This window comes from Enoplosus armatus, chromosome 5, assembly GCF_043641665.1.
Source record: "Enoplosus armatus isolate fEnoArm2 chromosome 5, fEnoArm2.hap1, whole genome shotgun sequence".
Taxonomy (NCBI): Eukaryota; Metazoa; Chordata; class Actinopteri; order Centrarchiformes; family Enoplosidae; genus Enoplosus; species Enoplosus armatus.
The window spans coordinates 9,189,593-9,205,985 of record NC_092184.1 but is presented as its reverse complement, the minus strand read 5'-3'; the positions used below and the strand labels follow the sequence as shown (position 1 = coordinate 9,205,985).

Below are 16,393 nucleotides of genomic sequence, written 5' to 3'. Positions count from 1 at the left end.
CTGTTCGTCCATTATTCTTGTCATGATCTATGTCATTTTAAATTGTTCTTTATCTGTTTCTTTACCTTTAGCCTTTTCCTTGTGCTGCCATTGTAATCATCACCTCTTCTCATCTTGTCTTATCTTACCAATTTTCTGGGAATTCATTCAGTAATTTGAGGGCAGCTACTGCTAATAAAGCCTTTTACACCACCACTAACTAGCCACAACAATCCATAACTTTAGTTCCTTCTGCTATAGTACAATAACTTAATTGTAATTAAATAATTTGAGGACACACTTCTAGTAATTGTTTTAGGCAAAACATTTTTTCTATTAAAATAAAATAAGTAAGGTTTGAGGGTACAAATGACTTCTGAGGAACAAACAAAAAAAATATGATTTAAAAAAATTATTTTACCTTTAATACCTGCTGGGCTTCATAGGTTTGTTTCTCTTTCTCAGAACTGTATACTTATAGTAATTGACAGCCACTGACAATCCCAGAGGCAAAAGATGACATAACATAAAAGTTATGGTTACGGCAACAATAAATAGAGCAAGGAGGTCAGGGCAGTTCTCAACATTTCATGCAGCACTACTTTGCAAGTGACTTGTTGTCTGACTGCTTTAGACATTGACTCACTTTCCAATAATGACACTTCATTGCTGTTTTTCTTCTTAACAATTAATGAAAATGGGAAATGAATCTTTTGGGTTCAGCTCTGAGTTAACTCTGGACCCTTTTGTTATTCTACCTGGAGGAAAGTATCCCATATTTTTTCTTGGTATTGTGATTTATGTTTTTGGTGTTTTTTGCAACCTGACGTTATTGACTTTGATCATTCTGAAGAGGAACCTTCACAAGCCCATGTATTTCATCCTGTTCAGTCTTCCCCTCAATGATCTGATTGGCGTAACAGCAATGCTACCAAAAATACTTTCAGACATTGTTACAGAGACAAATAAGGTTTCCTATCCTCTCTGTGTTTTACAAGCATTCTTGCTCCACATGTATGGTGGTGGAATTTTGTTTATTCTTGCTGCAATGTCTTTTGATCGTTATGTTGCCATCTGCATGCCGTTACGCTACAGCTCTATCATGACACCCAGAGTCGTTATTTATATTATCTCTCTAGTTTGGGGTCTTGACTTTGTCTTGATTGTGTCATTGTTCTCTTTGCAGGCGAGGCTTCCCAGGTGCAAATCTCTTATTATGAATGTGTTCTGTGATAACCCATCTCTGCTGAAGCTCACATGTGGAAACACGACACTCAATAATATCATAGGGTTGTTTAACACAGCTGTCATGCAAGCTGTAAGTGTGTCTGTTCAGGCATTTTCCTATGTGAAGATTCTGATCACATGTGTGGTTACAAGGAGGTCTGAAGCAAAGGTAAAAGCTGTCAACACGTGTGTTGCGCAGATTCTCATATTGGTCATATTTGAGGTTGTGGGAACTTTCACAATTTTATCTCATAGGTTCAAAAATGTCTCAGCTGACTTGCAAAAGATAATGGGCATGCTAATCTTTCTAATACCTCCACTTCTTAACCCAATTGTATATGGACTGTACACAAGTGAAATACGAAACACTCTCCTGACAGTCTTCAAAACGAGCAGAGTATCCGTCTAAATCTTTGCACAATGCAGTTAACAGCTCTGAATTTTTGTCTTTTTGAACTGCAGTCACCATCACAACACTGTTGAGGAGCACTCTGTCACATTGTGTCAACAATGTTGTGGAAACAATATCAACTATGCATGGATCCATAACAAGCGCATGAACTTGAACACAAACTAAAATCACTTTCAACAGTTTTGTTCATTGGGAAATGCTGTTTTCTAGTGTGGGACAGGACATTTTACATTGACTGATGTTTTTGTTAATATAGATCTTCCTCAATACAACTTGCGGTAAAAAACCCCAAAACAGTTTAAAGTGGGGATATTTAGCCCAGTCAATGTGTTGAGTCTCACAATGATAATGATGAGATGAAACTGGGTGAAACTGTGTGTATCTTCCTGCAATCATAAAATTATGTTACTTGACTACGTTGTTCTTGTTATTGTGATCTCTTCTTTTGTGTTTCTTTTGTTGTGCAGAGTGCTTTGTGTTGTTTAAGCGCACTGGTGAATAATTATAAATGGAGATATTAGTCTCATAATGCACATAGTCTACCATGTAATCCTTGAAATTACATTTTCATTTAAACCATTTTAAAAGTAAAACTGCCTTGAATATTTAGCTGGATATGTTCTTTACTCGTTCTTGTCCTCTTCACATTTGAATGTAAATCTAAATATTGTTTTCTGTAAAAGAAGAGTGACCTTTGTAGCCATCTCCTTAAGAAACATTTTTGTTTACTTATCATGCACTCCATGCACCACTGCTACCTGGTGTCTAAAGTGCAAATAACTTGACATCCATTATTCCCACTGTAGTAATTGCAGAATCCAGAACAAACAAATATACGTACAATATGTATAAGATGTGCTGATGTTTACTGTGTGGTCCATTAATAAAATCTGCATATTCCGAAACACACTTGTTATTCAGTCATTTAATGAAAACAAATGAATAATGAAAAACAGCACAATCAATGACACAACATACATTTAATTTTCATAGTATCACATATTAAACTCAGATTAAAGTCAGATGAAAACTGTATATATACAGATAAAAAAAAATGGAAAACCGTGGATAAAACAATTGTCAACCATCAATAAAACCAGCATCGGTCCTCTGTCGAGTCCTTTTCAATTCTTTTAAACACTCAGTAAAAACATTTTTAAAATCTGAGTAAAACATGAGATTGATTTGAATATTTTAGATACTCCATCATCTTCACATAACACTGGAAAGAAGTGTTTCTGAGCACGCTCAGCACACATTCAACACATGTTTGATCAGAAATACTTTATTGATCCCCGGGGGGAAATTGTCAATTGTCAATTGTGTTTGATGCTATTAATGTGAGACTGCTGCAAGAGGTTAACCCTCTGCTGTCCCACAGATGGCACAAAACAAAAGGCAACTATTTTGAAACTGCGTTACATCATACATGTTTTCCCTATATATCACTGGCTATCCTTGTGCTGAAATGCCACTAAGAGGCAAAGTCTTTTACATTACACCATATAGCACAGTTACACTGCAGGTGAGAACAGGATAACATATTGCCACAGGTAAGATATCAGAGGCACAGCTGAATTATTCCAAGGTACTTAATCTAAGATTGTTTGTTCTTAGGGACAATATCTATAATGTTTTTCTTTTTTTCAGGTGGCAAACGTTGACAGAAGAGCCAACAGTAACAACAACATTATAGTGTACAGTAACTACAATTATGTACACAAATGCATCTTCTGCTGTGTTACTAACATTGGAAACACTAGGCTTATCTGATGTATATATTTACCCAGCCTTTTTGTTTGGGACTTTAACATATCTGTTAATTATGTTTTTCAACTTGTTGGTATTAACAACTATTGCTTGGAGCAAAAAGCTACACAAGCCCATGTTCATCCTGCTGTTCAACTTGCCCATTAGTGACATGGTGGGTGCTACGGCTTTTTTTCCTCAGCTTGTTTTCAGCATTGCGACACAGAACAGACTGATTTCCCATCCTGTGTGTGTTACTCAGGCTTTTTTGATTCATGTTTATGGTACAGGAAACTTGCTGATTTTGAGTGCCATGGCATATGACAGATATATTGCCATATGTTGTCCTTTGAGGTATAACACCATCATGAGTCCACATAGCTTAGTTAGAATTATTATTTTAATATGGTTAATAAATTTCTCAATAATAGTCACGTTGATTTCGATGCTTGCACGGTTCAAAATTTGCAGGACAAATATTGTGGATTTGTACTGTAACAACCCGTCATTATTGAAACTTGCTTGTGAGGACACCAAAGTGAACAACTACTATGGACTGGCCTCTGTAGTCCTCCTCCAAGGTGGACCATTGTCAATAATATTGTACACATATGCACAGATTCTGCGTACATGCATCAAGACTAATCAGCCTGATGCCCGGCGAAAAGCCATGCAGACGTGTAGCTCGCACTTATTGGTTTTCCTAATTCTACAAATCAATACTATGGTTACACTCATTTCTCATCGCATTGAGAGTGTATCCCCTTTTCTGAGAAGGGGTCTTGGTGTGTCAGTTTTAGTTTTCCCCCCTTTTTTGGACCCGCTTATATATGGATTGAAAAGCACAGAACTCAAGCAGAACATAAAACTGTTCCTAAAAAGAAATGTAGGTTCATGAAAGCTGTGACCACAGTTTTCGGTTTCAGCTTTCCTATGAAATATTTTACATTCACCTTTATTTTTCAAATGTATATTTATGTAGAGCCTAAACTAAAGGCGACTTGCAAATCCAGAATAATTTAATCCTTTCAGCAAAAATAGTCTGCATACAAAAATGTCATGTTTTCTTTCACTATGTGAATTATCTAACCTTTTTAAAATGTATCACATGAAGCAGCTGAGGTAATTTCTCTTCCTCAGATTTCTACTGTAAGTCATTTTAATACATGATAAGAAATATGATGACAATAACTAATATGAGATATGAGAGAGGTAATTAAAAGTGACAGAACCTTTCAGAACTGGATGATTGCTGAAAATCATTGCGATAAATAAAACAGCTGCACATGCATTCACATTTGAATTAAAAAAAAAAGAATATATATATATATACATTCTGCTCTGTGTGAAACTTTGTAATGTAATGCCATTGTGTCCGATGTGGAAATGAAAAACACATTTATTTTCCTTTACAATGGAACTTATGTGGAATTTAAAAAAGTATATATATTTATTGTCTTTTACAATTAAAAGTAAATTAAATCAAATCCTTTGAGTGTGTGCTTACGCTCTGTGTGAAACGTCTGTAATCAATTTGATGATAAATGGCACAAAACGTGCGATATGACATGTGATTTGATATTTTCTTATATTGTATATTGTTATATATTGTATGCGCACTATAAGAGGAATAACCGATGCTGAAATGAAACACTGAGATATGTGCAGCCCTTTCCTGTGTCCTTGATACGGGAATAAAAGTAAATTCAGTGGCAAGTTTGACTGTGTTGAGACACATAGTCTATTATTTCAGTAATTGAGAACACTGATTTAAAGAGCAAACAAATATATGTAATAAACACTGTCAACTATACAAATCATTCTTTATTTACAATCCTCCTCTAATTCCTTTGTCAAACCAAACCATTTATTCAACAGGAAATACTTGAAGTTAGAGTGTACAAATCAAAAAAGTGATGGATGGAAAAGATTTTCAGTGAGGGAAGAAAATGTTTTGTAAATAAAAGTACATCTATACATACTCAGATATCTCTTTAGCTGCTCACTGGGCTTCTCAGACCAGTGTATGTCCCTGATGAGATGCAAAAATGAACTGTTGAAAGAGGATAAAAAATGATCTCAGATCCCACTCAGCCAGCTCACCACTGGTCTAACTGCCACCGTGAGAGAAGTGCTATAAATCATTGCCCTAATTTTTGCATTTATTTTTTACCTTTCAGTTGTTTTCTACTTTTATACATTTTGTTTATGATTAATATTACTGGTGCATTAATGTGTATGTTGCATTTTACAGCGCTAATTGAACTACTTTATATGCTGCTGGGTAGTTTAATCTACAGCAATGCATCATATTCATATATAAGCTCATTAAATGTTTGTAGCGTCGATGTCCCACGTAACTCTAAAAAGTCAACCTTTCATTAACTAAGAAAAACAGCCGTTTTCAGCTTTGTGACAATGTATTTTCCAGCTACTCCAAGGGTGTTGCAAAAATTAATTATTAATTTTTTGTGACCTTTACCTTTTACTTGTTTGTTTAATAGCTCTTCTTCTTTGTGACCTGCTGTCACAAGGGAATGGCTGTGCTCTGATACGGACTAACATATCTCTGTCCCGTGCTTCCTGTTTATTGCAGTGGCAGCAACCATCATTACTCCGGGGGCGTGGTGCAGAGAGCATTTGCATTTTCATGTCTTGCCTTGCACCCTGTGTATCATCATATGTTGGTAATTCCTCTAGCCAGCTTGCTAAAAGACATCAGCCACTGCAAGGCAGAGTGGTGAGTCCTGACTGCGAAGTGAAGGCAGCTGAAGTAGTCTATGAAATGCAGAATACCACTGACTTGCTGTGGTATGCCATGACTTTCTGCCATCAGGAATCACCAAAGCTACATGTAGCACAGCCCCTGTATCAATGCCACTGATCCGTATTGAGGATGAATGGTTGTCCATATTGAGGATGAAAAGTATTGAGGGAAAAGATGACCAGGGCATCCACAATGGCTGTCTGCTGTGTGGCACTCCTCTCTTCACATACTTTCCTATTTGTTGCAGACCAAACTTGGATGAAGCTATGCAACAAAACAACCCTTCTTCAGTAGTAGTAGAATGGGTGTCCTCCTTGTTACCTGTTAAGAAACTGTGTCCAGCAGCACTGAGCAGTGTGTCCACCCTTGTCACACAAACACAGTAGTCTCCTACCTCCACCCGCACTTGGTTGCAATGCTTTGCTGCTTCAGTGACGGAAAGGTGTCGGGATGCAGCGTCAGATGTCCACACCTTCCCTCCTATACACTATTAGAGACACTACAGGCTGTCATGACTCTTACTAATTATTAGACTACTTACCCAGAGTGGCAGCTCACACTACTTCAGTTGAATTTAATCCCTTGCAGCCTCCGCTTTTGGTAATTTATACAATTCACCCCCCTGAAACCAGTATGGAGTATGGGCACGCTGAACTGTCAATAACCCTCAACCGCCTCGTTCAACCAGTGCAGTAACTAGGCCTGAGCATTGCCTGTACTAGCTGTAGAGCTTTCTGTTCGGTAGACCAACCGTCAGCCTAAGCTAAGCATTTCTAAAGGCATTAAATGCTTCCTAGTTACCTTTCCTGTTGTACCTGGGACTTTTGATTGTTGGTGGAAGAATGTTTCCTTGTGGCCTGGCAGTCTTGGTTATTTTGATAACTTCCTGGTGAGTCATCAGAATAGCAGCCAAAACTGACAGCAGCATGTGCTTAACTCATTGCCATAACAATCGAAACATAAACTTTATGGTAAAGCAGAAGACTCCAGGGACCTGCCTCCTCCTATAAAGATGCTAATCCTTCTGAGCATCTTACCAGTTGGTCATTACCAGTATTGCTAGCACTGGGTAGAGATGATACACTCTCATGTTGCTAATTACAATATTTATTCACCTTGGAAGTGAATGAATGCACTGTTTTCTGTTTGTCCTCTCTGTGTATTTCATCCTGGAGTTTCAGTGCAAAACCGTAAATCCAGAAGACTATAACTTGTTATTTATGTGCAGTATATGATATATGATGCATCGTGTTTAACTGAAATGTGTGTGAACTGAAGTGCTGTGGATGTATTCAGGCTTTCATTTGGTAAGTTCTGTCTTTAACAGTGAGTATTTACAGTTTGCTCATTATAAATGAAATATGACTGGACTTTACATCATTATCTCTTGATGTTATGTATATATAGTTATGCTACTGAAATTATTAAATTATTAATTATTTTTCAATCTTCTAGGGATGAAGAGCATAACAATGGACACCCTGTACAACAAATCGTTGGTTTTAGAGCTGAATCGCTTCAATCTCTCCTCTGAAACTGTCTTTCCTGCATTTCTTTTTGCAACTCTGAGCTACATGATCATACTTTTCTGCAACCTTATTCTGATCCTCACTATTGTGCTGAACAAATCTCTGCATCAGCCCATGTATCTCATTCTGCTGAACCTTCCCATCAATGATCTTATAGGCTCCTCCGCACTCTTCCCCCAGGTCATTAAAGAATTACTGACAAACAGCAGGACAATGCAATACTCAGCTTGTGTTGCCCAAGCTTTTTTCATCCACATCTATGCAGGAGGTACAGTGTTCATTCTGAGTGCTATGGCATATGATAGATACATCGCCATATGTTGCCCTTTGAAATACAACACAGTCATGACTAATGCTCACATTATGAGGATAATCACAGTTGTGTGGATGAGTAGTTTAGTTATAATAAGTCTGCTTTTTTTCCTGCTTTTGCGTTTACCCCGCTGTCGATCTGAGTTGACACACCCCTACTGTGATAATCCATCTTTGCTGTCTCTGGTCTGCGCCGACACAACCATCAATAACATCTATGGGCTTTTCATAGTCGCTCTGTCACAAGTGATAGCTAACGGGACGATTTTGTATACATATCTCCAGATCCTTGTTGCATGCTTCAGATCCAAACGATCAGACACAAAAGCCAAAGCTCTGCAGACATGTGCTACACATCTAATTGTTTTTCTCCTGCTGGAGTGTCTGGGTCTTTTCACCATCATATCATACAGAATGAGGAACATTTCACCACATTTAAGGAGATTTATAGGGGTGTCAACGTTAATTTTCCCCCCTACGTTGAATCCAATCATCTATGGACTGAAAACAAAAGAAATTCGAGAAAAAGTAGTGCACTTTTTTAGGAATAAAATCCTTCCATCTTAATGCTCTGTCAGTGCCTTTATGTGGCAAGCTGAAACTTCTTACAACTGTGACATAATTTTCTTCTACATACAATCTTTTATGTGTCTTGCTACCTCATAAATACAATACTTGCTGTTAAATCCTTTGGCTTCATGTTTATGACCATTTCTGGGAAAAGTTTTCAAACAATGCATATGAAAACTACAGTGCAGTATGTGTTTAAAGCAATTTAAACCTCTATCATACTCATCATTTTTTCTCCTCTAGCAGTTGCACCCAATATGAAGATTTTTACAAATAAATCATCAGTGTTTGTCAGTAACATGCTTTAGGACTTGTATTTAGAGCTCTGTCATCTGCTGTTGCTTCAAAAATAACGTGTGTTTACACAATGCATATTGTTGCTAACAATTAGAAAGAATAAGTTAACAGTAAAACAACATACTACTACTTATATGCATTTATTGCTTTCTTTAACATGTGCAACAGTTGGACTTAATCTAATATGTTTGTAGGTAAACCTGTGAACCAGTGTCTCATCAAAGCATGCTGTGAAAATGTTAATTATATGTTATTACATTTTTTTGTTTTAATGTGATACTCTCAAAAGGTTGCCTGAGCCAAAGCATGAAATATAAAGTGTGTGAGGCACTGAGGCATGTGAAATAAACAAGAAATGAGAATACTGGGAATACTACCTGAATTCTTTTTTTAGTCACTTGAAATTTGATGAGTGCATGGTGAAACAGAAGAGACAGTTATCAGAAGAAGAATTTAAAGACAGGTTTCAGATACAGTACATAACCTAAGTGGGAGAATAATACTGTTTATATGAAAAGTAAAAGAAATTAAGGAGATAAACTGAAGACATTGAATACAAATACGTACATCAAATGTCTTATTCTTCCATTCAAGCATTGTCAAAGATGCACTGATTTAAGTCCAAAATAGAAAGTAAACTCTATTTGGCTATGCGTAAGTCATGCACAGTATCTTGTATTGCTGATATTAACTAACTTGAATGATGCATCTTAGTCTTGGTTCTGGCAAACATTCAATAATTCCAATGAAACCAAAATCATCGTAACATTTTGAAATATACTGAAATTTAAAGCTTATTAGAGGAACACTACATGGAATCTGACAAAGGCATGAATCATTCTTTAAAATGTGTAATGTGCACCTTAAATGATGCAAATAGAAAGCTGGCTGTGAGGGTTGTCAGTCATCCAGGTCAGTGGCAGCTTGATGTGTTGTGCAGCAAACTTCCATAACACATTGTAATCACTTCTTCATATTACTGTGTGTATTCACAATACAAATACAACAGAGGGCGCCATCAGTACACACTAAACTCGTTCATACCAGCAAAGAAACAGACAGCACATGATTTTGCTGCATGGATCGGTTGCATGTTGAGTGATTTGCTGCCCTCTTGTGTTTTAGGTAGGTAAATAGTCAGAGGTGGCCAGTCCTGAACAACATTAGGCCACCAGGGTTCCAGGTATTTCTGCAAAGCACGCTGTCCTTAGAGTGAACTAAAACCAGTGATAAACACTAAGCATGACAAAATAAATATTTTACTAAGCTCAAAGAAAGCCACAAACGTAAGGAAAGGAAATTCTATAACGGCTCCAGATAAACTGAAACCACATAAAACCTTTACAGCATGAACATAAATAATCCTTTTGTTATAAATCAGTTTAGATAAACTACCAATTAAATCATCTAATATACACATCTAAAGAACCCTAATTACTAAATACCTATTATTCTATTATATACTAAGTACATAATAAGTGCACATGATATGTTTATGTTTGCTTATCTTTGTTTAGCCTTGTTGTCCTTGTTTTGGCTGTATGTCTCATGTATATTCATGTACATTTGTTGTTGGCACTGTGTGTTAATACACTGAGAGCACATTCCTTGTATGGTTAAATATAATTGGTCAATAAAGCTGATTATGATTCTTCTTAATAAAACTGATGTTTTCCATTCAATTAATGCTTGCAGGCTGCTGTGTATTGTAAAATGAAGTTCATCAAATAAGTCTAAATAATCAAATTTATATTACAATTTGTTTTATATTAGAATTAGACATAACTACAGTGTTTAAAACTTTGACTAAGTCTTCTCAGGAACCACTTAAAATCTATTATTGCAATTTAACCCGTCAGCCATCTTTTCTACACTATGTTTGTTGTTGTTATCTACTGACTGTCTTTTTTAATTTTCATGTACTTTGAAACTAAACTGTGGACCACCACTGATGAATTAAATATCTAAATATAAATATAAATATAAGGCAAACCACAACCACATTACAAGCATCTTTGATGTAAAAATAGTTGCGAAATGAACAGATGCTTATATGATGTTATACAAAACACAGTGAAAGTAGAAAATGTAAGTGAACATTTCTCCAGTGTCAAAAGGGTAAACAGTAGAGAGTTTCGAAACAGCAAGTGCCACAAAATCTGTCAATAAAAATAGGAACATTCCTCCCACCAGCAGTTTAATAGGTTTGTATTAACAACATGTGCTTCACTAGTGCTTATGTTTGTATAGACAGGAGATGAGTTTTAGGCAATGGACTGGGCTGGATGGAGGGGAATCAGAAGAAATTGGAACAGATGGAGATAAGAAGAGCGCAAGGTGAGAAGAGTCTTGACAGAGCAGAGTGATGTTGCTGCGACGACGGAAGGAACTGAGTTAACTGGAATGAAGATGGATTTGTTGATGTTGTGTTAAGTATTCACAATCTTTGAAGGAGTCTTCATATGCCCAAAGGGAGTAGCACAGCCGCCCACTCCCTGACAATGGAGCAAATTATCTTGAATATGACATTTCAAATCTTTAAGAACACCGTAAATTAAAAGAAATCCTCACAAGTTTACAATCTACCACCTGAAAAACATCTAATCACTCTTTTGATAATCCTTCTTAATACAAAAATATGCTTTGTCTCAACACTGTGGTGAAATTTGATATTGCACACCTCAATGTTATGACCATACAGAGACCTCACAGATTATCTACATTGTTAATTTTCAACCTATAAGAACATTTCATTGTCTCCATTAGTCTTATATTGGCATGTAAAACCCTGATTTGAACAAGCAAAGACACTTTGCAGTTACTGTACACTGATATACAGTACTGCAATTCATCATGAATCCAATATTATTTTATTTTTAATAAACAGTATTGGAACTTGTGTGGTGGCAAATATGATTGTAAATGTAATCATAGAATATGAAAGCTGATCAAATTATCAGATAGATATATTAGTTGGTAAAAGTTAATACACCCATGCACACTGTAGCTTGTTATGGCTCATTATTAGTTGAGTGCATCACAAAGCACATCACTGGGCACAGAGCAGCTCATAACGTGTCAAACTTGACATGTTGGATATCAAAATGTGGGAATTGCATCATGTGTTTGAAGATGCTCTGTTTTATTCTAATTGACAATACTACTTTTTATGTCTTGTTTTTATTGTCTCCTTTTTATTTTATGTCTACTTGCACACATGATGTACTTTATTATATGTTGTTTTGTAGAAGGATATGTGCTTGATGTAAGACAGAAATATAACAAAAGGCTGTTTACTTGTTTTGTAATTTGTAAACTTTGGGAAACACAGAACTAATCCAGATTAACTTCTTGTAATGTTGCAGCATCTGATTAATGTTGTCACCTGTCAGACGATCTCTTCTCCCACTGAACTTTGTTACCAAGTGAGCCTCAGCAATTCATTGTGTCATGGTTACCAACGCTTGGTTACTGTTTCTTTCTTTAACTTTGCTCATTAGGTTAATGACTTGTTTGTTTAAGTGTTGATAGGAAAGATGTGTCACACTCAGCCCTCCGGAGTGGTTTATCCTCTGTACTTAGCTCTGGTAATGAACCTCAAAGGGTTTGGTGACACGATGCAGCAAACAGCTATTGTTTTGTTTGGCAACATTTCAAACAGTGATAGACAAGTGAGCTTGTGAAACTTAAAGCGGTTTGCCTTGATGAAATGACTATGAAACCCCTTATTAGCCATGGAAATGGTATTCGAATGTCTTACTAAAGTAGATATAGACTGTTAATAATTAATTACATTTGGTCAAAGGCCCAAAATCAACCAATAGAGCTCTAATTTAGCAACACTAAAGTCGTGAACATCTTTTCTTTTTAAGAAAACTTTCTCAAAGCAAAAATAGATTCAAAGCACTAACTTCAACATCCTAACTGTGCTATAACCATAGACTGTATAAAAGAAGTGGACGTTGCCACTGTAACGCCACCCATTGGTTTGTGGAACCAACGTTTCACCATCCAGCTATACTGTAACTATTTTGTTGAATTATTTTTTTTTTTACCTTTTATTGTTTATGCCACTAACATGTCTTTTAGTTGTATTATCAATACACACAAAACTGCTTTTAATAATCTAAAATAGTCACAAATCAGTCAAGTGTCTTCAGTTTTTATAAGTCTAAAGAAGGCTAAAGAATAAATGTTCATATATATAATTTTTGTGCTGAGTGTTTGTTTTGCACTATTTCCTCAGAGCTCTGACTGAACTTCTGTTGATCATCATGAAGCTCTGAGTAACTTCCACCTGACAGATATTTTTGCAGGTTTTTGTGTCCGACAATGCTCCACCATGCAGACAGTTTGATATTAACTGTGTGTTTGTAACTTTAGATTTCCATCCTCTCTATCCTTGCCCTCACTTTGCTCCCCCCATGCTGTTTTCCTGCCTGTGTTTCTGATTCTGCCATTCCTGACGTGTCCACCAGATACCCTCAGTGAGCTCCTCTTGTCCCACACACCTGTGAATGATCTCTTAACCTACCTTTATCTGCTGCCTGTCCTCCCAGCTGCTCCTTGTCAACAATTATCTCAGTGTACTATACAGCAATCCTTTTTGTGACCAAGTTTTTATTAAGTATTTATTAAGTATGAGGCATAAAGAAGGACATTGACGTTAACAGATCAAGTTACACGTAAATGTGCCACAACTGCAAGAGTGAAATTAATTTGGGATTTTGTCATTTTTACTCTTTTTAAACATTTCCAGCGTAATAACATGTGAGCATCAGTGTTTGCTCAATATATAAACACAGGACAAATTACGGTGACACTAGTAATGTTGGTGATATGTCTGTCACAGCAGCTGTGCTCTGCAATATTTGTAACATTTTTCTTTCTATTGGGTTTAACTGGCAGTAGTTTTAACATCATCAACATCATTAATTAACATCATTGGCACATCCTTTTAGTACAAACTGGAACAAAACATTAATTTCTTGCATACTGAATGCAAAAGTAGAATACCATACCTTATATTTTATATACATACTGCATATATATTTAATCTGTATGAATATATACCAATGTATCAATGAATATGCTGATTTTTTATTTCATTATTTTAATCATTTTGTCTATAAAATGAAAAGGAAAAAGGATCAAATTCTCACATTTGACAGCAGCAAATGTTGAGATTTTTCTGAGACAACTTTTTATCTGTAATATCACAATCAAATGTCACATTCGTTGTTTCTGCCCAAAGTTCAAATGTTTTCATTTTCATTTTATACAGTATATCATTTTGTGAAAACCTACTTATTGACATAAAAAATAGTTAACACGCAAACAATTTAGGAAATGCACGGATGAATATATTCCATCATTTCAGCGTAATACTTAGACCATAAAAGGATGCAACATGTATAAGAAAGAAAATTCACAGTTCACAAGAATCTACTGATATGTCTCAACTTTCTTGAATATCTTAAAGATCTTAAATTTAATTTCTTTGGTCCTAAAACAGTACACAAAAGGATTTACAAGAGATGGACCGAGGATGGCACCTATCATTAAGCCATGGCGCGCCTCAAGAGTTAACACCACACCTAACCTGGTCAAGACAATGCGGATAAATAATGGACAGTAGTAACACGTTACCACGATCAAGTGACTCAAACAGGTGCTGCCCATTTTTCTTTTATCATCAGTTGAGGATAATTTCACAAAAAATATAATATACAAGTATGACAGGCAGATAAAAATGAAAGTGAAAAATAACAGAAAGAATGACAGGATGGTAATCTGATTGAAATAGTAAGTGGGGTTAACACAAGTAGTTCTCATTACGGCAGCATAGTCACAGAAAGTGTACTTCAGCTTTGAGTTGCAGTGAGGGAGAGAACGCACAGTTGCAGGCATCACAAACACAAAAGCACAGGCAACAATCCACAGGATATATGTAAGGACAAGAGTGCGCACATTTGTTAAATAACTGTGGTACTGAAAAGGACAGCTAACAGCAATCAATCGATCAAATGCCATTACTGATAAAGCAAACATCTCCATCACCCCACTCAAGTGGAAAACAAACATTTGAATTAAGCACGGCACATAGGATATAGTGTTAACACCAGCAAGGAGAACCCCAATCATTGTTGGGCTGGCACTGGAGGTGTACAATATATCAACAGCAGCAAGGTTGCAAATCAAAAGGTACATTGGTTTGTGTAATCTCTTGTCATAAATAATGAAGAGGATGTTTACCATATTGGCTAGAATAGCAAGAACATAGATAATCAATATAACCACACCAACTAGCATAGGTCTTTGGGTTGTGTCAAAACCACCTATAATAAATTCTGTTACTTTGATCGAGGCATTCATATTCAACAAAATATACAACCAACCAACAATGGAGCTTACCAGACAGCCTCTAGGATTTAAGACCAACCCGAACTGCAACTTCTCATTAGGCAGACCCATCGTCCAATCACATTGGATACTGACCCCAGCTAATTTGTGCTAGCAGCTGGCTAGGTTAATCCAATTAGCAAAATGAATACATTTCCTAAATCAGAAATCCCATATTTCGGGGATGTTAATGTTCTGCACTTCCTTGATGTATGGGGTTGGGTTGTCAAAGACTTTCATCAGTTCCTGGATATAATGTGAAAAACAGTGGTTTAGCAGCCTTACTAAACTGTTAATATTATTGAATCCTAATGCATCCCAGAATATGCTAAAGTAATGTCAAGGTCCCAACATAAAAACAATAGTAGTCAATAGTTGTCAGTTTCAGTAATTACATTTTGATTACCACATAAAATAATTTCTAACTATGGCCATGTGGCTCTAACATGATGAATATTCATAGTAAATATTATATTTACAAAAACAATAGGTGACCATCATTACATGAATGATACAATATATATATCAATAGTATAAATACCTTACCTGCACAGCATAAAAGGAAAGACAACATTCTTTGGGGCAAAACATAAGATGATGCTGTGAAATATCTCAGAGGAAGAAGTCTGGTGGAGGGGGCTCAACTTCACGATATCCTTCAGGACTCCGATTTGGAACCAGATTTAAAAGAAATATTGAATAAATGTTGAAAAATTGTTGAAAAGAGTTGGAGGCAGGAGAAATATCACATCTAGCAAAGTAGTTCTTATATGTCCAAAGACAGTTACTGTGTAATGGAAACTTTTGACCCCTGACAAATATTTGGATAGGATATTATTAAAGTTGTAACACTGTGCAACATTTACAGTTCACACCTGGCTGCAACCACTTCCTTGAGTCTGTAGTTGTCCTGTCTGGATGTTCACATTTCGGGACTAAGGGGTCCTCATGAGTGTGGACATCTTGAAGATGGTTGACGACTGACTTACACTTTGCCACTTTCTCTGGTCCTGATGTTGCAGTCCAGTATACAGTATATGTGATTTGGATGCTACGCTGACATTTTTTCATCACCTCACATTCTTAGTCCCTTGCGAAAACTGTATCATTGATTTCCAACTCACTGCTATTCTCCAGCAGTGCGTCACT

At 36.3% G+C, this 16,393-nt stretch overlaps 4 protein-coding genes across 4 annotated transcripts; 3 read left to right on the top strand and 1 right to left on the bottom strand.

The window, feature by feature from the left end:
* The first annotated feature begins 676 nt into the window (after positions 1-676).
* Positions 677-1,615, top strand: LOC139285589 (olfactory receptor 52B2-like). The gene has a single exon (XM_070906178.1). It carries the CDS (start codon positions 677-679, stop codon positions 1,613-1,615), a length of 939 nt encoding a protein of 312 aa, XP_070762279.1.
* A 1,717-nt stretch (positions 1,616-3,332) lies between these two features.
* LOC139285595 (olfactory receptor 1M1-like) lies at positions 3,333-4,265 on the top strand. The gene has a single exon (XM_070906184.1). It carries the CDS (start codon positions 3,333-3,335, stop codon positions 4,263-4,265), a length of 933 nt encoding a protein of 310 aa, XP_070762285.1.
* Positions 4,266-7,606: 3,341 nt separating this feature from the next.
* On the top strand, positions 7,607-8,542 carry LOC139285374 (olfactory receptor 52B2-like). The gene has a single exon (XM_070905937.1). It carries the CDS (start codon positions 7,607-7,609, stop codon positions 8,540-8,542), a length of 936 nt encoding a protein of 311 aa, XP_070762038.1.
* A 5,745-nt stretch (positions 8,543-14,287) lies between these two features.
* On the bottom strand, positions 14,288-15,316 carry LOC139285408 (olfactory receptor 13G1-like). The gene has a single exon (XM_070905973.1). The coding sequence runs from the start codon at positions 15,314-15,316 to the stop codon at positions 14,288-14,290; it is 1,029 nt and encodes a 342-aa protein (XP_070762074.1).
* Between the last annotated feature and the right edge of the window lie 1,077 nt (positions 15,317-16,393).

Excerpts from the sequence above, each read along its gene's own strand:
- LOC139285589 (XM_070906178.1), top strand. The coding sequence starts at position 677 with ATGGGAAATGAATCTTTTGGGTTCAGCTCTGAGTTAACTCTGGACCCT.
- LOC139285595 (XM_070906184.1), top strand. The coding sequence starts at position 3,333 with ATGTACACAAATGCATCTTCTGCTGTGTTACTAACATTGGAAACACTA.
- LOC139285374 (XM_070905937.1), top strand. The coding sequence starts at position 7,607 with ATGGACACCCTGTACAACAAATCGTTGGTTTTAGAGCTGAATCGCTTC.
- LOC139285408 (XM_070905973.1), bottom strand. The coding sequence starts at position 15,316 with ATGGGTCTGCCTAATGAGAAGTTGCAGTTCGGGTTGGTCTTAAATCCT.